A 17,350-nucleotide genomic window follows, 5' to 3' on the forward strand; every position below is an offset into this window, starting at 1 on the left:
GATGTCTTGGACCATGCAATTACAAACCCAAGTACAGCATTAAAACAGCGCTACTGAGTGTTCAAAATTAGCTTGTGGTAGGGATACGTTTCCGATTTAACATTTTCTTCGCTTGCAATATTTTTCTCAGTGTATTTTAGGATGGCAGGTACCGTGTCATTTTTAATATTTTGTTCGATACTTTTCATAGAAAACTCTAAAAGCACTAGCGAGATTTGCAGAGGAACCTATTGCTCGACTGCACAGAGAGTAAAACCATGCTCCGGGGCGCACTGCTTTGGAAATGTGGAGACTGCGCCTCGCCACCTCGCGCGCTCATCGCCGGACACCTCGTTGCCGACCAGTAACGACAACCAAAATACTAACATGAATTCTCCACCCAGAAATCCTCAGGTACCTTACACAATCATTCATCCACAACCTAGAAGGACGGACGGCCCGAGAGAAAACCCAAGGACAAAAACTGCGGAGGTTTTCCAGCCAGAGTGCACGGGGAGAGGTTGCCAAGTTCCTCAAAGACCATCAAGAAATGACACAACCGTCTGCAAAGGGATTGAATGTAAACTGCCGCTCAGGATTCGTCAGAAACCAAAACAAAGTTCGTGCGTCGGCGAGGACTGTCCAAATGGTGGAAGAAGTGGACCCACTTTAGTTCATATGCAGGACAGAGCCGCACAGTTCTTGGGCGATTTTTCGGACTTTGGTCACCTCGCGACGGAACGCGGGGGCTCTCCACTGGGAATTCAACTCACATGTGACGTCAAACCAGGTTACCTTTTTAGTTACTTTTTCGCTCATATTTGAATTAGAATATTTTCGAATGTTGTGTCCGCTTGTTTCTCCCAGTGAATGCTCGGATAGGCTCCAGCACCCCCGCGAGCCTAATTAGGATAGACGGCTTAGATAATGAGTGAGTGAGAGGGAGTGAGTGTCTGCTTGTCTAATCCCTGGCTTCCATGGAATATGCGTTCAGGTTTTAAACAAACAAACAAACAAAATTATTTTTAAATAAATTACTTACTTTACTCTCTATCAGGAGTATCACAAACTGTCAAAAGATTTCTGTCAAAAATGGCATGAGATGATGAGTTGGCTGAAATGGTCTGTAAATATTATTTTTTTAGTTTCTGTACCAAAAAACAGTCCCGCTGGCTCTGTAATTCCTTCCTTACAGCCATGTTTTTTTTGTTCAACTTTCGCCAGGCTCCAACGAGGTCCCATCTGAGGATGCACTCGTGCTTCAGCTGAGCCTGGCAAAGGGCCAGGAGAAGCTTGTGGAGGAGCTACGTGCCCAGCAGAGCGAGGTGAATCAGCTCCAGATACGGCTGTCGGAACAGCAGGCCTCCCTCCTCACCCAGCAGCGTGAGATCCTGGAACAGCAGAGGCAGATGTTTGAGCAGATAGAGCGGGCCAAGGCCCAGTACAGCCTGCTCTTGGACAGCGTCAAGCATGTGGCCTTTCAGGGCACTCAGGGGTACCCGGATGCCCACCTGGATACCCTGAGGACCCAGGCAAGGACCCATACCCAGGAGGCCTATGCTGTGCACAAGGTGGATATGGAAGCCAGCGTCATGGAGATGGGCACATCCATGCTGGGCTGCGGCTCCTGCAGGGCAGATGAATACTGCAGCTTTAGAGGGGAGCGGCCGCGCTGTGAGAGATGCACAGTTTGTCCCCCAGGCTTCTTCATGGTGTCCCAGTGCTCTATTCAGGCAGACAGGATATGCCAGGTGCTGTAATAGTGTTAGTGCCTTAGTGTTCTCTATATCCACATTTAAGAGAGATGTAAAATCAAATTTGTGTATTAATTGGTCATCCTTTAAAAGTGCATCTGAAATTTCACATTTGTTTCCTTAGACCTTGACCATGTGTATGTTTTCTGCACTGCAGGGGATATCAGTATATGTTAAAAATGAGATATTGTTTCCTTCTCAACACAAATATTGAGGCTGCACATTGATTTTTATGATGTATGGATTCACCCCCCCCTGCATGTTTGTATAATTCAACATGAGATACATGAGAACATGAGATGTAAATCAGCTTGGAAACATATTTTGTTCCTCATAGCTCAGCGTGTAGTAATGTGATATTCATTTTTAATGTTAGACATGATATCATAGCCTAACACAACCTGTTATGTGTCCTCCAGGACAGAGATGAATGCTTAGAAATACAAAACCTATGTGGAGAGCAAGACCAGTGCCTCAACACCCCGGGTAAGATAGGAACAACACACCTCCAATTTGAACTCGTTAGATTTTAATTTAAAGGTGTCTAGAGAGGCCTCATGGAGATTCTGTCATTTTTTCAGGTGGGTTCAGATGTCAGAGTATGTCAGAGAGAGAAGCCGCCACTGGAGCATGTGGCCTTGACTATTTCTATAGCAAGGAACTGCAGGAGTGCCAGGCTTGTTCAGAGTGTGACTTCCACCCCGTAGCCACGCCCTGCTCGGCCATGACCGACACCGTCTGCTCCGATACCGGCGAGACCAGAATGTCCCTGACTTGGTCGGGCGATGTGGTTCTACCCCACGGGCATGAGTTTCCCAAACTCCAACTTGACATCCAAGGAAACAGCGACGGCACCCTACTGTCCTGCACAGAGGGCCGACTGGTGTTCCACCAGCATGGCCTGGTGTGGGTCGACCATAACCTTGCCTTGAGGCATAGCTGCCGCAGTTTCGTCCAGGCCTGTTTACGGCTGAACGTCAGCGAGGACGAGGGCCAGGACCTGAGTGGGATACGTGTAGAGCAGCGAGAGGGGAAGGCGCTCCAGAGTGGCAGTGTAAGCGGTGCCGCTGCTGTGGAACCAGGTCACACGCTGTCGCTGTTCCTGAAGAGCGCCAGCCACCACTGCAGTCACTCCAGAGAACAGCTGCACCTCCAGACCTCCCTCGTCTCGCCCTTTAACCTCCTCTGGCTGTCCCACGACACAGGGGCTGTTGCCATGACAGCGCAGGCTGTTGCCTCAGCACATTACCACACCAACTATCGGCTCACCTTCAGCACCTTGTCCGTCTCTGACCCTTACATGGTCAGCCTGACCCATGATAACCGTGGGGTGCGTTTCACGGAGAGCGGCGTAGTGAAGTTTGTTCTTCAGCAGGCCCTGTACTCCATGGGTCAGGCCTGCGTCTCTGAGGGCTTCTACCTGCTGGCTTACCTCAACCACAATGGCAGCAGCACAGAGCTCACACGAGCTTTCAAGCCAGGTGTGCACTACCGCGACACCTCCATCTCCCTCTCATCTGTCGTGGCCATTGACTCTGGTGATATGCTTAGCTTCGAGATCCTGGCCCCTGCGCAGTGCAACGTACGATACTTTGGCGACGACTCCAGGATCAGCATGCTGAGTCTGGTCTGGATTCCCTCTGCCGTGTCCTCCTCTTTCACGGCCACTGTGTCTAAAAAAGGTCTTCCCTCCGGGGCTGTGCGGAACAAAGCCCTGCTGTTTGTCCCTACATCGCCCAGAGTGCCACAGGTGGAGCTAGGCAGAACAAATGACAAACAACCTCACCGGGACTTCACCTTCAAGGAGGCTGGTATGGCAAACGTGGCCCTTGACCTGCGACTCATACACTCCTGCAGTTTGGTCAAACTCACTCTTCTCCGAAAGCATGCGACAGAAGGCACCCAGCCAACACAGGTGGCTCATCAGGTCGGAGGGCAGATGCCTGAAGGGAGTGAGTGGGTCAGCGTGGGACTACGGGCGTCATTCCCAGTGCAGAATGGCACGATGGTGTTTGCGACTGTGGACTGCGTGCGGGGGCGCATCAACCAGATCGCTAACGAGGGTGGCAGCAGCATCTCTCTACTCTGGGTAGCTGCATGAGATTTGGTGGGTACGTTGGCCATGTTTATAGCTTAGCGTATGGCTTGTTATTCTTAGCTAGTGTGTCTGAGTGTCGCGTCGAGATGACCGTTTTCCTTGTATGGAGCGTATGGATAATTACTATAAATAAATAATAAGTAAATTATTGTTTTATAACCTCCATGTGGAGGAGTGTCCTAATTAAACTCTTCACTCTCAATACATTTTTTGAGCTCAGCAAAGCTGAGATCCTTAAGCAACAAGTGAGGAACACCTCTGGGCCTTATGCTTAGCGTAGTTCACTCTTGTTGCTAACACCTGTTCTGGAAAGGATCTACCATTTTGTACTGATAGAAAAGCTGTGTGCTCTGAACAAAGCAATGTGTTTCACAGAAATGGTTTTACTGAGGGCTCCGTAAGACACCACAGCCGATGGTAGTAGAAAAGCTATTGGGCATTGCAACACAGATGTATACAAGCTGCTCTGAGCATCAAAGTCCTCAAGTCCTGCTGATGTTTACAACTATTGGTCAATGCTAAATTCTTTTAAGAATGTCCATGACATTCCTCAGTTCCTCAATTTTTTTTCCCCCACGCATAGACTCTGGTGCTGCTGCTAAATGAATTCAATGACCAGTGTCCTGCAGGTTGTCATAGGAACATAAAGAGAACATTCAAATCAGAACCCCTGCAAATACCAGTTGACATTTTAAGCACGAGTCATAGGAATGACAATAAGTCTTTCTAAAATGTAACTGAATGAGGACAGTTTCAAATCTGTGTTTTTAAGATCTGGTAGTTCTTACTAATGTGGTGTGTGTAGCGGCAGGATGAGACAAGATGGTCCACTTGGCCCCTCTCTCTTCTCTCTTGCAAGTTAAGCTACATAATAGTTTGTCTGTGGCTGATTCTTGTCCATGGTTGTTTTGAGTGCTGTGTGCTGTAATGCATTAAAAACATGATCCCAACTTCCTTCACGATTAATGAAATGGATTAATGAAGTCTTGGACAAGTGCTTTGATGAGAGAGAGCGCATACATCTGTGATGCTGAAAAAAAATACCCAAAACAAAATTAAATGTAATTTTGAATACTATCTGGCTTGAGTTTTTGAGATATTTATTTACTTTTCATTATACTTTGAAACAAATATAATCATATTAAAGAGCAACAGTTACTTTCTTAAACCACTTATAGTTTTAATCTCTTATCCTCTTTTATTGTAGAACAAAGTACTTCTTTTATTAAACAAATATATGCTTTGTGGACTGTTCAGTTTTTACTCTGCAATGACTCAGTCATTGATGATCTGCCCATTAAATGTTGTCTTGTCTCTCTTGTTTCAACAAAGCCAGTAATGGTAATACAACTTCACATCACAGCTTACAGCTTGGAACAAGCTTTAATACATGGTTATTCATACACGGATGTTTGTTTCCGTGTTGCTTGCATCTGTTTTGTATTGTAGACATAATAATTTCTTCTTTGGAACTTGACACTGACATGAATCAAGCGTATTTTACAGTGATTTGACAATTTAGAGTTTTGTGAATTATAATATATCTAGCAAAGAAAATCTACTTACTCTTAAGATTTTCAGAGCCCTTGTGAATGTGTAAAATTTCATTTTTACAAACCCAATAAAGGAGATCACTGTAAAAAAAAAAGTGTCTTTACTTATTGTAAGGGATGGGTATAGTAATTCAGTATTTTTGAATGAACTGGTTTTCTATCACCAATTTAAATAGGAAAGTTTCTTGCAGATGCACAGAAGTTACTCCTGAATACAAGAAACATCTAAACATCATATTTTTCCCACAGATGAAAAGGAAACCATCTGTTTTTTGTGTAGGGAACGGAAGTGTGTGTGTGTGTGTGTGTGTGTGTGCGCGTGTGTGTGTGCGTGTGTGTGTTTGTTATAAGCACCCTCATAGTTTTGAGGCAACAATGATGGGAAGTAGTAGACCAAGTGGTTTTTTACCCATAGCAGGAATCAAATGCAGGTGTCCATAGTTTCCTAAACCAGATGGTTTGCATTGCAGATCTAAAGACAGCCATTTTATATATGGAATTTAAAAGAAAACCAGTGATCCTGGCCTCTCTCCCTTCTCTCTCTCAAGTTAAACTACATGATAGTTAGTTTGTCTGTGGTAAACCGTATGTGGTTGATCCTTGTCCGTGGTTGTTCTGTAATGCCTTAAAAATGTGATCCTAACTTCCTTCAAGATACAGTAGAAAGGTAGACCTCACACTGGTAATAAACATTTTACATAATAAACATACGACAGCTATGTTGACAATAGGTTTAAGGCTTTAGAGAATAAAAGAAAGATATCATTTTGGGTATCTTAACGTATGCCAGGACATATTTGTTTTTCTGTTGGCTTCACAGGCAGACACACTTCATCAAACCTACTGAGAAAAATCTTAATATGGTATGTCATTGGTACATTCTCAGAATTGTGTGGGGCTTTTGGTAACATTTGTAATATATTACATGTTATTCCCTGAATCAGGGTAATGTTGATTAAAAGCCATTCCATAAGAGGCAGGACAGAATATTTTACAGGTCTAATGTAAAACTGAGTTATGGGCACTGGTAGACAGGGTCAGACTTCACGCAACAAACGGCCTTTGACTTCTGCTCACAGCCCTTCAGACAACGTAATGCCGCCGGTAATGCAACGCAGATGGAAACGACAAATTTGCTTTGGGCTGACCTCTGAGCTAACCGAAGGAAAAAAAAAAGAAAAAAGAAAGAAACTGAAGAATCGACCGTGATCTGTTTTGAGCGTGTGAGTGTGTGGCTCTTATGCTTATCTAAACAGCTTGTGACAGATCAGAGGATGAGTGGTGAATACGGACAGAGAAAAAGATTGGTAGAGATGTATTTGGCGCCCATTAAATGCTTCAGTGGTACAATGTCAAAATTATTCTCCTTTTTTGTTTCCTTCAGCAGTATGATTAAATAAATCATATATATAAAATAATGTATAAAATATTTGTGTATATTGATGATCACAGCATTACAAAGTTTTTATCTCCAGACCTTTAGGGGGAAAAAAGAAAAAAAAAAAAGAAAAAACAAACTAACAAACAAACAAACAAAAAGACCCTGCACATTGATTTTTGTGTTCAGGAAAGATTTCTCATCGCTGTCATCTGTAAACAAAAGAAAACAGCAGTCCCAGTCAACAATGGTATGCCTCGCCACCATACCAGTTAATACCCTTCAGATGAAGACATGTTCTGTGCATCATACCATGTCAACTGTCATTCTCCATTATTTTTAAATATCAGATTTGGTCTTCGCTTAGAGTGCATTTATCAAAGGCCATCAGTCTTACTGTATTTACTGAAACATTTAACTTGAAACATTTAGTTGTGCAGTAAACAACTAAAACAAAATGAAAACTTCATTAAGTTCTTTTACAGCAAGCTGTGTGTTGTAACTGCTGTGGTCCGAGTAATAGGCTCTGTTCATTTGACACTGATTCATTTCTTGAACCCAAAGGGCACTCATACAACTTCTCTTTCTGCCAGCTCCGTAACATCAGTCCACACTGTTACCTCGCTCAGCAACCTATCGCTGTTACGCAACAGGACTGGATTTAAAACAGATTCAAACAGAACACTGATGACAGAATCTTTGATGACAAAATTAAAATCATGTAAAAATCTTTGAACATGTCAGCACAGGGGAAATAGTGACTATAGATAAAAGGCTATCAAACTACCTGATCGCTGTTTTACTGTGACTTTTTAATCCGAGTTCTTTACGTTTTGTGAGTACCAAACTAATAAGAAAATACGTTTAGCCTTTGAAATATATTCTCTCTCTCTCTCTTTTTTTTTTTAAGATTGTCAAGTTTTATTATTTGAGAATAATCAAATTTCCAGAAGCAAAGTTTTGTTTTTCAGTTTACTTGTTTGTTTTCGTCTGTTTTTGTTCATTTTTCTAACTGATGCAGAATGTATGATGTGGTGTATAATAGTGTGTCATAAAACAGAATGTGTGTGTCTGTACGAGGGTGTCTTTGTGAGTTATGTGCATGTCTGCCCATGTGCATGTGTGTGTGTGTGTGTGTGTGTGTGTCTTTACTTTTTATCTTCAGTATCCTTGATACAGGTGAATAATCATATTCAATGCCACAGTCAAAGTTTCATTGCTTATATCCAGCGTGCAGGAGAAGGGTTGGTGATGCTACTGTTCCAGGAAGGCTATTTCTGCTTTGAGGTGCACCATCTGGAAACACTTCCATCACATTTGGGACCCTGGCCATTAACTCTTCTGCTGCCAAATCCTTAATGTACACAGCACGTTCAAAAACAGATCTGTTTATACAGTTTGGTCCCCTATAGTTCAGTTCAGTTCAGTTTTCTTTGTGTAGTGCTGCCTTACAATGGAAATTTTCAAAAAAGTAGCTTTACAATGTTGGACCTGTATTAAAAGAGGAACAATTTTCACCCAGCTTCTGTCGTGATTAATATCGTTGTACAGGACTGCCTTAATCTCTGTTAATCGCACCAGCGATTCCAAATCAGGTCTTAAACAGTGGCAAGTTGAATAAGAGGTGTCAGAGCTGTGGAAATGTTGAAATGTGGAAGACAGTAGGGGTGTTAGGAACAGGTGAGGAACGCAACAGGTAACACTGAAAGATACTGAAAGATACAGAAAGATACAGCGTAAACCCAATGAACTCCCAGTGATTATGTACTGGGGTTAATGATAATAAATGACTTTCCTAAACTGATAAAAAACAAACAAACAGATGTTTCTCATCCACACGTGTTCATTCATTTGTGTTGCCCCCCCCCAAAATATGACACAAATTGAAATGAATGACAGACCATTAAGACTGGAAACATACACTGAATCTGGAAACAATTTTTTCCCTTGATTGTTGAGAAAATGCCTGAAACATGTGAAAACACCAAAATACGTTGGTTGTGCAACAGCGGCACCTAGTGGTAGAAGGGTGGTCATTGGTGAAACATGTATTCCAATAAGCCAAGCCAAAGCAAACCCTACAGTTCAGCATGTTTTAGTTCATTTATTCACTATAGGATATATAATACAGTGTTATCATTCTCCATTTATACACAAAACACATTTCTATACAAAAATGTTCTATTTTAGATTGATTAATCCATTTATACTTATAGATTTCATAATTAGGAGTTAGTTGTATGATGAGGAATGTATAGACATGTGAGATACTATAGGGATTATATTTCTACTCAAACCTTTTGAGATTTTAAATACACAATCTATTCCATTAGATCACCCTCACTCTTGAAGTGAGATAAATACAGATTACACTGAATAGGGTTAAATGGGGATCACTATTTGTGTGTGTGTGTGTGTGTGTGTGTTTGTGTAACCTGCTGATGTTGTTTAATCACTGTGAAAAGCTGTGAGAAAGAAGGCAGTGTTCCTGCTGTGTTTACAGTGTTAACCAGTGAAGGTCTGTCAGTAATGCACCAGGTCCAAATTCCAGGACATGTGTATGACCACGTGTTTTCAGTTAAAATTGTTTATCAAAAGTTTCCTCAAGGCATATTTGCGGCAGCAGGCACAGACTGGGCATCTCTGAACTTTACAGGAAACCAAGAGGTAAAATAAACAGGAAAAAATGAGGTAAGAAGGAGTCAGAGGGAGAGAGAGAGAGAAAGAGAGACAGACAGACAGACAGATGGACAGACAGACAGACAGACAGGGATAGAGAGAAGCAAACAAGCAGACATAGTGTTCTACATCCCTGGTTCCTGCTGGTTAGACTGAGTACAGACAGTGCTCTATTCAGTTCATGTGTTTTCTCTGGCTGTAAAAGAGAGAGGAGAAGGCATGTGTTCATTTAATTGTTTGTTTGTTTGTTTGTTGTGACAGTGCTTCCATCAGAAAGAGAACACATCCTGTTTTTTCAGACTGTGTGTGTGAGATCACTCAGACTCTTAGTCGTGTTAGTGCTTTAGTCACTCCACTGTCACTCAGTGCAGAATCTCCAGAAGGAGGCGCTTGAAGTCACCCCCACAGTCTGAACTCAGCGCCTCCTTCAGGGGAACGTCGTATTTCTCCAAATACATGTCCTTTATGGTCTCCAGGTCAATCTGTTAAGAGACAGAAACACAAATACGTCATCCAAGCTTGTTTTAACCTACACAGCACAGCTACCTACCGGGTCATAGGGAGTAAGGCATTCGGACCGCGCAGTACCTCAGATCGTCCCACTATGATACGGATCAGCGTGTCTTCGTCTGTCCCGGCTCCTGCCATGGCTGCGTTCAGGCGGCGAGCGAAGTAGAGCTGAGGGTTTTTAGCGCACCTCACTGCAAACACGCCGACAACAATCAGAAGACAGAGAGTCTGAAAACGCTTAGACCTTAGAAAGGTGTCAGTGAAAATGCAGTTTTGATCAACTGACTTTTAACTGTAAAGTTTCCCAGGCTATGTAGCACAATAGTCGAGCAGAAGGTTACTATGGTAACTCTCAAAGGACTCTAGAACTGGTCACTAGAACTTAGGACTAAAACTTAAAGTGAACATTCTCCTGACCCGGGCAGAGGGGGTAAGTTACTTTATTTTTATCTTTATTTTTATTTTATTTCAGTTATTTCAGGGCTTCAATCATTTTAGTATTGCAATGCAGGGCTTCAGTGATGAATTACTTTCAGGAATCCATATGAGACTGTGTGGACTTTATGCTGACTTGGTTACAGTTTGGAGAAATTAAGGTTCATTCAGTCTTTGATTTAAAGTCTGTTTACCCAGTGTAATGTAACAGTCCTTCAGTGTCCCTGTGGCTTCACTATCAATGGCATCCAGGATTTCTGTTCCTGTGAGCTTTAGAGAGAGACAGAGAGGACGGCAGAAAGGGGAAGTGAAAGAGAGAGAGTGAGAGAACCAGAGAAAGAAAGAGATAAGGGAGAGAGAGAGAGAGAGAGAGAGAGGTACATCAACCGATCAAAAAATAAATGGGCCAAAGTATTTGGATCTGCGTATCTAAAAACACCTTACAGATTCATAGATCTTGAAGGTGGCCTGCAGCTGGAGGTAGTTTCTGCGTGTTAGGATGTAGGTGAAGGTGGACTCGTCTGTACCAAACCTTCCCTCTCCCGCCTGAGGACAATAAAACAGTCATAATAATGATGCTGAGCCATAGCACAGAGGTGTATGTGAAGTCTTTCTGTGTTGCAGTTTCCATTTAGAGCCCACCTCAACCAGTGATGTGGCATCCTGTTCTGCCAGTCCCTCATCCACCTCATACGTCTCATCCCTGTTTGCCTGGGTATGGAGTGAAAAAGCCAAACGTCAGCACTGTGATTTGAAGACTGGCCGGGAACTGTCTTCCAAAGGATTATCCCGAGCACTGCTCATAGAAAAGTTGATACAGAATGGTTTCTGCATGTCTGCTGAGCACATGTGTGTCTCTGGTTCAGAGAAGTAAAGTTTGGATAATAAATTAATCTCTTACAATACGGTGCCACGATATCCGTGAAGAAGTGAGAGTATTTAGTATTTGTTTAACCACAGACACTATGGGCAATGTCTGCCCTGAGAGCACACAGGCAAATAATGACACACAGACAGTTACACACATACACTGACACCTCACAGACACACACATTAACACACAGACAGACACAGACAAAGACACACAGATTCTCTCTCTCTCCCTCTCTCACACACAGACACAGACACAGACACACACACACAAACACACAGAGACACAAACACAGACACACAGACATTCTCTCTCTCTCTCTCTCTCTCTCACACACACACACACACACATTCTCAGCTATTAAGAATAGGCTTTGGTCACTTTCATGTTTCTCTGGAAATGACTCAGCGGAACTAATTCATGTCTTTTCAGGTCGGAGCAGCCGGAGAGAGGAAACAGGAGGGAAGTTAAAGCCGAGGTCAGATCACACCAGAGCTGAAGAATGGTCAAAATTCCTGACTGTCTGAGAGGTAGCAAATATTGGATGGTCAGGATGAGTGTCTCACTGATTTTCACTCATTTCAGACAACTCTGACACTTAAATGGACTTAATCCACAAGCCAGACAAAGGCTATTATCCACGACAAAGTTTTAAAGTTCAAATAGCTTTCAGCTGATGTTCATAGCTTGTGTAAGGCCTCTAAGTACACAAGCATTAGGGTCAGGCTATACTGCCCCTAACTAAGGGTGTCTAGTTTTTCCAACAACTCACCTGTAAGAGAGATATCAACAAATTTCGGACATCTCCACTGGTATCATCTTCAATATCAGCTTCCAAATCCCGCTCATGCACTACAGAGTGAATGGGTAGATGGGCAGACAGTCACCCAATGTAATACAGTGTGCTATTTTGGTGTACTACTTAAAATAAAATTAAAAAAAACAAAGCAAAAACAATTATACGTCATAAGGTATTGACACTTCAGCCTTTCTCACTGAAAGCCTTTCACTCCCAAATGCTTGCGCGATAAAGACTTACCCTGGGCATATGCCTCTTTGATGTTCACGATATCCTGTCAATAAACAACAACAACAACAACAAATTAGGTGAATATCACAATTACAGCTTTTTGAAACTATTTTTTATACAGAAAGATTGGCAGAGCGCTAAAGTGGTTCGCAAAGACCAAGACTTATCATAGACAAATGATCATATTAATATGGTCTGCGCTAACTATGTAAAAACAGCTAAAATAAAGAATTCAGAGCATATTCTCAGCTTGCACGTGCTGTGGGTCTTTGTTCCAATGACATTTTACAACACGAGCTGAAAAAAAAAAAAAAACAACTTTCAGCTAATATGCTCCAACTCTGAGCATCACAGATTAGTCATGCAGTTCCTCTCTCAGTTGTCAGAATGGTGGGAGGAAACCAATACTTGGAGGATATGCAGTCCCTGGTCAAACTCCTGTTACAGGGTAAAGTCGAGATCTCATTCCCAAGTGGAGGTGACTAACCTTCCACCTAGAGATCTGCCCTCACTCCTGACTACGTTCCAGACCTACTTTAATGCATGCAGATACATTAATGAGGGTCTTTAGGAACATCCCAAAACTATAATGAGGCACGTTAGATTAAGGGCTGGCATGAAAGCCTCTAAATCGCTCAGGGAATGGGGTCTTGAGGAGTTTTGGCCATTGCTCCTCCACCGTGCTCCTGGAGAATGGTGACCTGGTTGGTACTGGTGCAGAGGATTTCCACCAGGACGTCCTCGTCAGTGCCTGCTCCTTTCATGGCCCTCTTCAGCTCCTTGGCGGCATAGCGATGAGGGAGATCTAACATTGCCACAATGGCCTTCTCAAAACTACCTGTCAACTCGCTCTTCAGGACCTCCTCCAGCTCCTGAAATGGAGTACACACAGAGGTTTGTTTCGGGAAACATCACACTTCCTGAACAACACTGAAGTACAAAAACAAACAAACAAACAAAAGAAGAATAATTTATACTTTACTCTGATACTTACGAATTACATGAGAACTTAATATTTTTACTGGTTGTGACAAGAGGAGAAAACAAAGTCAGTCAGTTCTTTTTTGTTAAACGTTCTTCCAAAATGTTGTGCAAAGTAATTTGGAATTGAATTTGGAAGCTATTCTTTCAAAGGAGACTTTATATTCTCCTTACCCAGTGATTGAATAAATGTCCTTTTCCCCCAAGTACCTGTTTTGCGATTCAAACATATACCACTGATGTTTTCAAATTACCTGTTTTCTTTTTTTCCATCAGGGCTCCAGTTACACTGGTTTAAGACTAAATGTTGGTCATTGACAATTTACCAACATTTATACCACTCGACTTACATCATCATACTTCTCAAAATATGCTTGTTTAATCTCCACTCGCTGCAATGCTGAACGATTGGCTAAAATGGATATTATAGCCTCCTCATCAGTTCCTATGAACACAGACAGAGAGACAGTTTGCTTCAATAATGACATAACAGGGTGGGATTTGTGTTAGCACTGTAATGTACAATCTAGATGATTTCATCTAGATGATTTTACTGCCAAGAAAATCCAGAATTCTCTATTAGGTGAAAACACAAGGATGTAACTCAACAACATGATAATTTTTTTTTAATGCTATATGTTATATTAAAATATATTTTTAGTAGGATGACAAATGCTTTGGTTTTCACCTACCCATTCCTTTGCAGGCTTTGCGAATAGCTTTGATATCTGCCACCACGTCAAAGTCGTCATACGGGACAATAGTGGGCTAAGATGGAGGCATACAGAGCAAGATGTCATCAACAGAGCACATAAAATTAAGATACGATTTTTGGACTCTCTCTCTCCTCTCTTTCTCTCAAGCGGTATATATATATAGCCTGCATGTATATATGCATGTATACACACACATACACACACACACACACACACACATATATATATATATATATATATATATAGATAGATAGATAGATAGATAGATAGATAGATAGATACACACATACATATACACATACACATATATCCAGGCATATCTGTGTGTGTATGTGTGTGTGTATGTGTGTGTATACATGCATATATACATGCAGGCTATATATATTATACTTGTATAATAACGTGGTAGGACTTGTCTGTCCTTTCTGGATATAACCATCAATCAAGCTCAGCTGAGGGCAAAAAAAATGTTGTCTATCTATTCAGTATAATGCCTGAAACTTTATACTGGAACGTGGAAACAGGGCCTGCAAAAGCATGAAGACTCTAAAAGATCTAAGAATATCTGTATTGTCAATTTTATGGTTTCCCAGGCGTGCGAGGCTTATGAATGGAGCCTAGAGGAAAGGGTGCAGACCGAGTTCGCTGAGTCATGAGACCGCTATCTGCAGCAGCGAGACCAGCGCCGGGCTGCCTCGCCTCGCCCACCCTTCCCCAAACAATATGGCTTTATTGATTAAAGGAAAATATTTCAGATAGCCTGCATTCTGCTAAATCTGGTGAGTCGTAGATGTAAATAAATGGCACGACTGTAAATAAATGATCGTTAACCGAGCATTATTTGGTTTAAATGTTAAATGTTCACGCGAAACACATAACAGGTTGCTTGATGTGCAATAGCCCTCTTGATTGTAAATCCTAAATTACAAATTCGCGCTTATTAAGTTTTGTTGTGCTCATCGATTAATCTACTCGTTGCCTAATCTAAAACCAGGGTACTTTGCTGTTTAATTTAATCTCTTTCCCACTGAATGTCAAATCAGATGACACATCTCAGTGCGTAACTATGGATAACCTATACTCTACATTTTCGTCCTAACTTCTTGAACTATTAGTTAGGTGACTTGAGACGTTAAAATGGGAAACTTATGAAAAACACAGAAAAAACTCATTTAAAAGTTTACTCACTTGGACGTTACCCATGCTGAGGTGCTGATGCTGCTGCGTAGCTGTTGATGCTATAGATGTGGTGATGTCGTGCGATAGAGCGCTCTTTCTTTCTTCCGCAAGTGCCCAGCATCCTTCTGTCCTCCACCGCAGCGATTACGTCACCTAGGCAGTGGCCCTATGGTTTGCCGTGTCCGGAAACTCCAATTAAAATAGTTCAACACTATAAACCTCTCGCACTACAAAGAACAAACAAGATAACTGGACTTGGGTAGACGTTAAGTAAGTAGTTTAATGTCTGACACAAACTGATATCGGATGTAAACAAAAGTGAGCGTCATTAGATGCATTCACGTTACGCCCATACGACAGCAAATTAATAAAACTAAGATGTATTTTTAACCACTTTCTTGTTTTAGTGAACGGTCAGAATTTGGATAAATGTTTTTATTATAAAATCAAGTGTGAGCTGACTGGAAGAGAGCTTTACTGGGATTAATACAAAACCCCCTATTGTTAACTTCAAATAGCATCAACCCACATGCTCTCAGTGTACTTATTGTTGGCCATGTGCTGACCGGAATACGAAATCAGAATGGTATGTTTCAAATCAGTTAGTAGCATTGTCTGTATTATTGAAGCTAACATTATGAATTCCCTTTTATGTCTGCAGCCCATAATGACTTTGGTTTACACAAATCTCTCTGGAAAAAGTCCATTAACCATCTCCATTCTCTATCAAACCTCTTAATATGTTATGAAAGAAAGAACCCCTTGGGTTATGTTTGGGCTGCAAAAATGGACTCTTCTCTGTAGCAATTTAACAAACACTTGATTACCAAATAAAAAATCTATCATATGATGTGTGTACATTGATATTGCAGAAAATACCCTCTTTTGTTTCAGCAGAACTCAGCTCCTATAAAGTTCATTACATTTTGTGCCAGAATAAAATGTATTCCTAAAAACAGGTTGCCCAGTACACAGTCATAGGAGTACATCCATACCCTGAGTGCTGTATATGTTTGAAATTGGAGATTTTGGTCCAGTATTCAAGACTTTTATAAATCGTTTACATTTTGTATATCCTTATTCACAGTTTTTCTCCCAGCCTATGACCAATGCAAAGAATAACTTAAAATAAAATATAATAATATATTAAAAGGAGGACAGTATACAGTTTACACAATGTGTAATACAATATATGCTTCAACCCAACCAATACAATACCCAGTATTCATTGAAACCAATGGAGTAGTAGCTGGTGATAGTGGTAGTGATGGGAATAGCAGGTGTGTACTAGCTATGATGACAAAGCACAAGTGCATGTACAGTCAGTCAGAGGACGATTTCTCTGGAAGAACACTGGGTTAGATGATTGTTCTGGGACTTGGTGGCCTGAACATATCTCATCCACTTTATGACAGAAACCTGTCTCCTGCTTCTCCACTAACAGCAGCAGTGGATCAATGGGTTGCTTGTCAGAACAAACCCAAAATTGGGTCAGTCACAGGGCAGAGTTTCTGTGGTGTTAAGGGTCTTGGACACACTTCGACACAGAAAGCTCCAACTGCCCCACCTGCTTGACCACATATAGAGGAGAAGTGCTTGTGTCTGGGGTGGCTGAGATACTCTATCACAGTGTAATTTCTTTTGTAGCAACAGATGGTTTAGATCTCATCAACTGTTGTTAAATGGGATCCAAAGATGTGCTGTTCAGACCTTACCACTCTCTGCAAGTGGTGTGGTGTTGCACTGTGCAATAGCATCGGCAGTCAGGACCCTTTTAGTATACCACTGGGATTAAGACTCAGACTCACTAACACTCTTAGAAGCTGAGTTTTTTCTTTCTTTCTTTCTTTCTTTTTTTAAATTTCTGCATTTGTTGAGGATAGCTAAGACATCAGCATGGAGTATATTAATGACAAAATGTAAACTGAACTATGTATAGATAGCATACCAAAATATTCTTGTTATATTTTCAGGGGAGAAGAGTGACATGTAGATAAGTTAGTTCAGACACAGAAATTCAGGAGAGTTCTAAGTTAAGAATTTTGACCAAATCAAAATGGATTTTTAAGGGGCACTGTCATAAAGGAATTGATCTAGTTTCCAAATGGTCACAGGTTCATACTCAAGCTCTGTTAATGTGTTCTTGAACACAGAAATGAACCCCAAGATTACTTTAGGGGTGTCTGA

The 17,350-nt window shown here is 41.6% G+C and overlaps 1 protein-coding gene across 1 annotated transcript; it reads right to left on the minus strand.

Annotated features, from left to right (window-relative positions):
* Window positions 1-9,803: 9,803 nt before the first annotated feature.
* On the minus strand, window positions 9,804-15,187 carry anxa13l (annexin A13, like). Its single transcript, XM_030774446.1, has 11 exons — window positions 15,173-15,187; window positions 13,961-14,036; window positions 13,619-13,713; window positions 12,989-13,159; window positions 12,297-12,330; window positions 12,030-12,109; window positions 11,029-11,097; window positions 10,831-10,932; window positions 10,581-10,656; window positions 10,030-10,142; window positions 9,804-9,923 (listed from the first exon to the last, which is right to left on the minus strand). Exons 1-11 carry the CDS (start codon window positions 15,185-15,187, stop codon window positions 9,804-9,806), a joined length of 951 nt encoding a protein of 316 aa, XP_030630306.1.
* Between the last annotated feature and the right edge of the window lie 2,163 nt (window positions 15,188-17,350).

Source organism: Chanos chanos, chromosome 5 (assembly GCF_902362185.1).
Source record: "Chanos chanos chromosome 5, fChaCha1.1, whole genome shotgun sequence".
Classification (NCBI taxonomy): domain Eukaryota; kingdom Metazoa; phylum Chordata; class Actinopteri; order Gonorynchiformes; family Chanidae; genus Chanos; species Chanos chanos.

Coding starts and splice junctions, on each gene's coding strand:
- anxa13l (XM_030774446.1), bottom strand. Junction 10,933..11,028: donor ATGCCACATCACTGGTTGAG/GTGGGCTCTAAA, acceptor TATTGTCCTCAG/GCGGGAGAGGGAAGGTTTGG. Junction 9,924..10,029: donor TCATAGTGGGACGATCTGAG/GTACTGCGCGGT, acceptor GTCTCTTAACAG/ATTGACCTGGAGACCATAAA.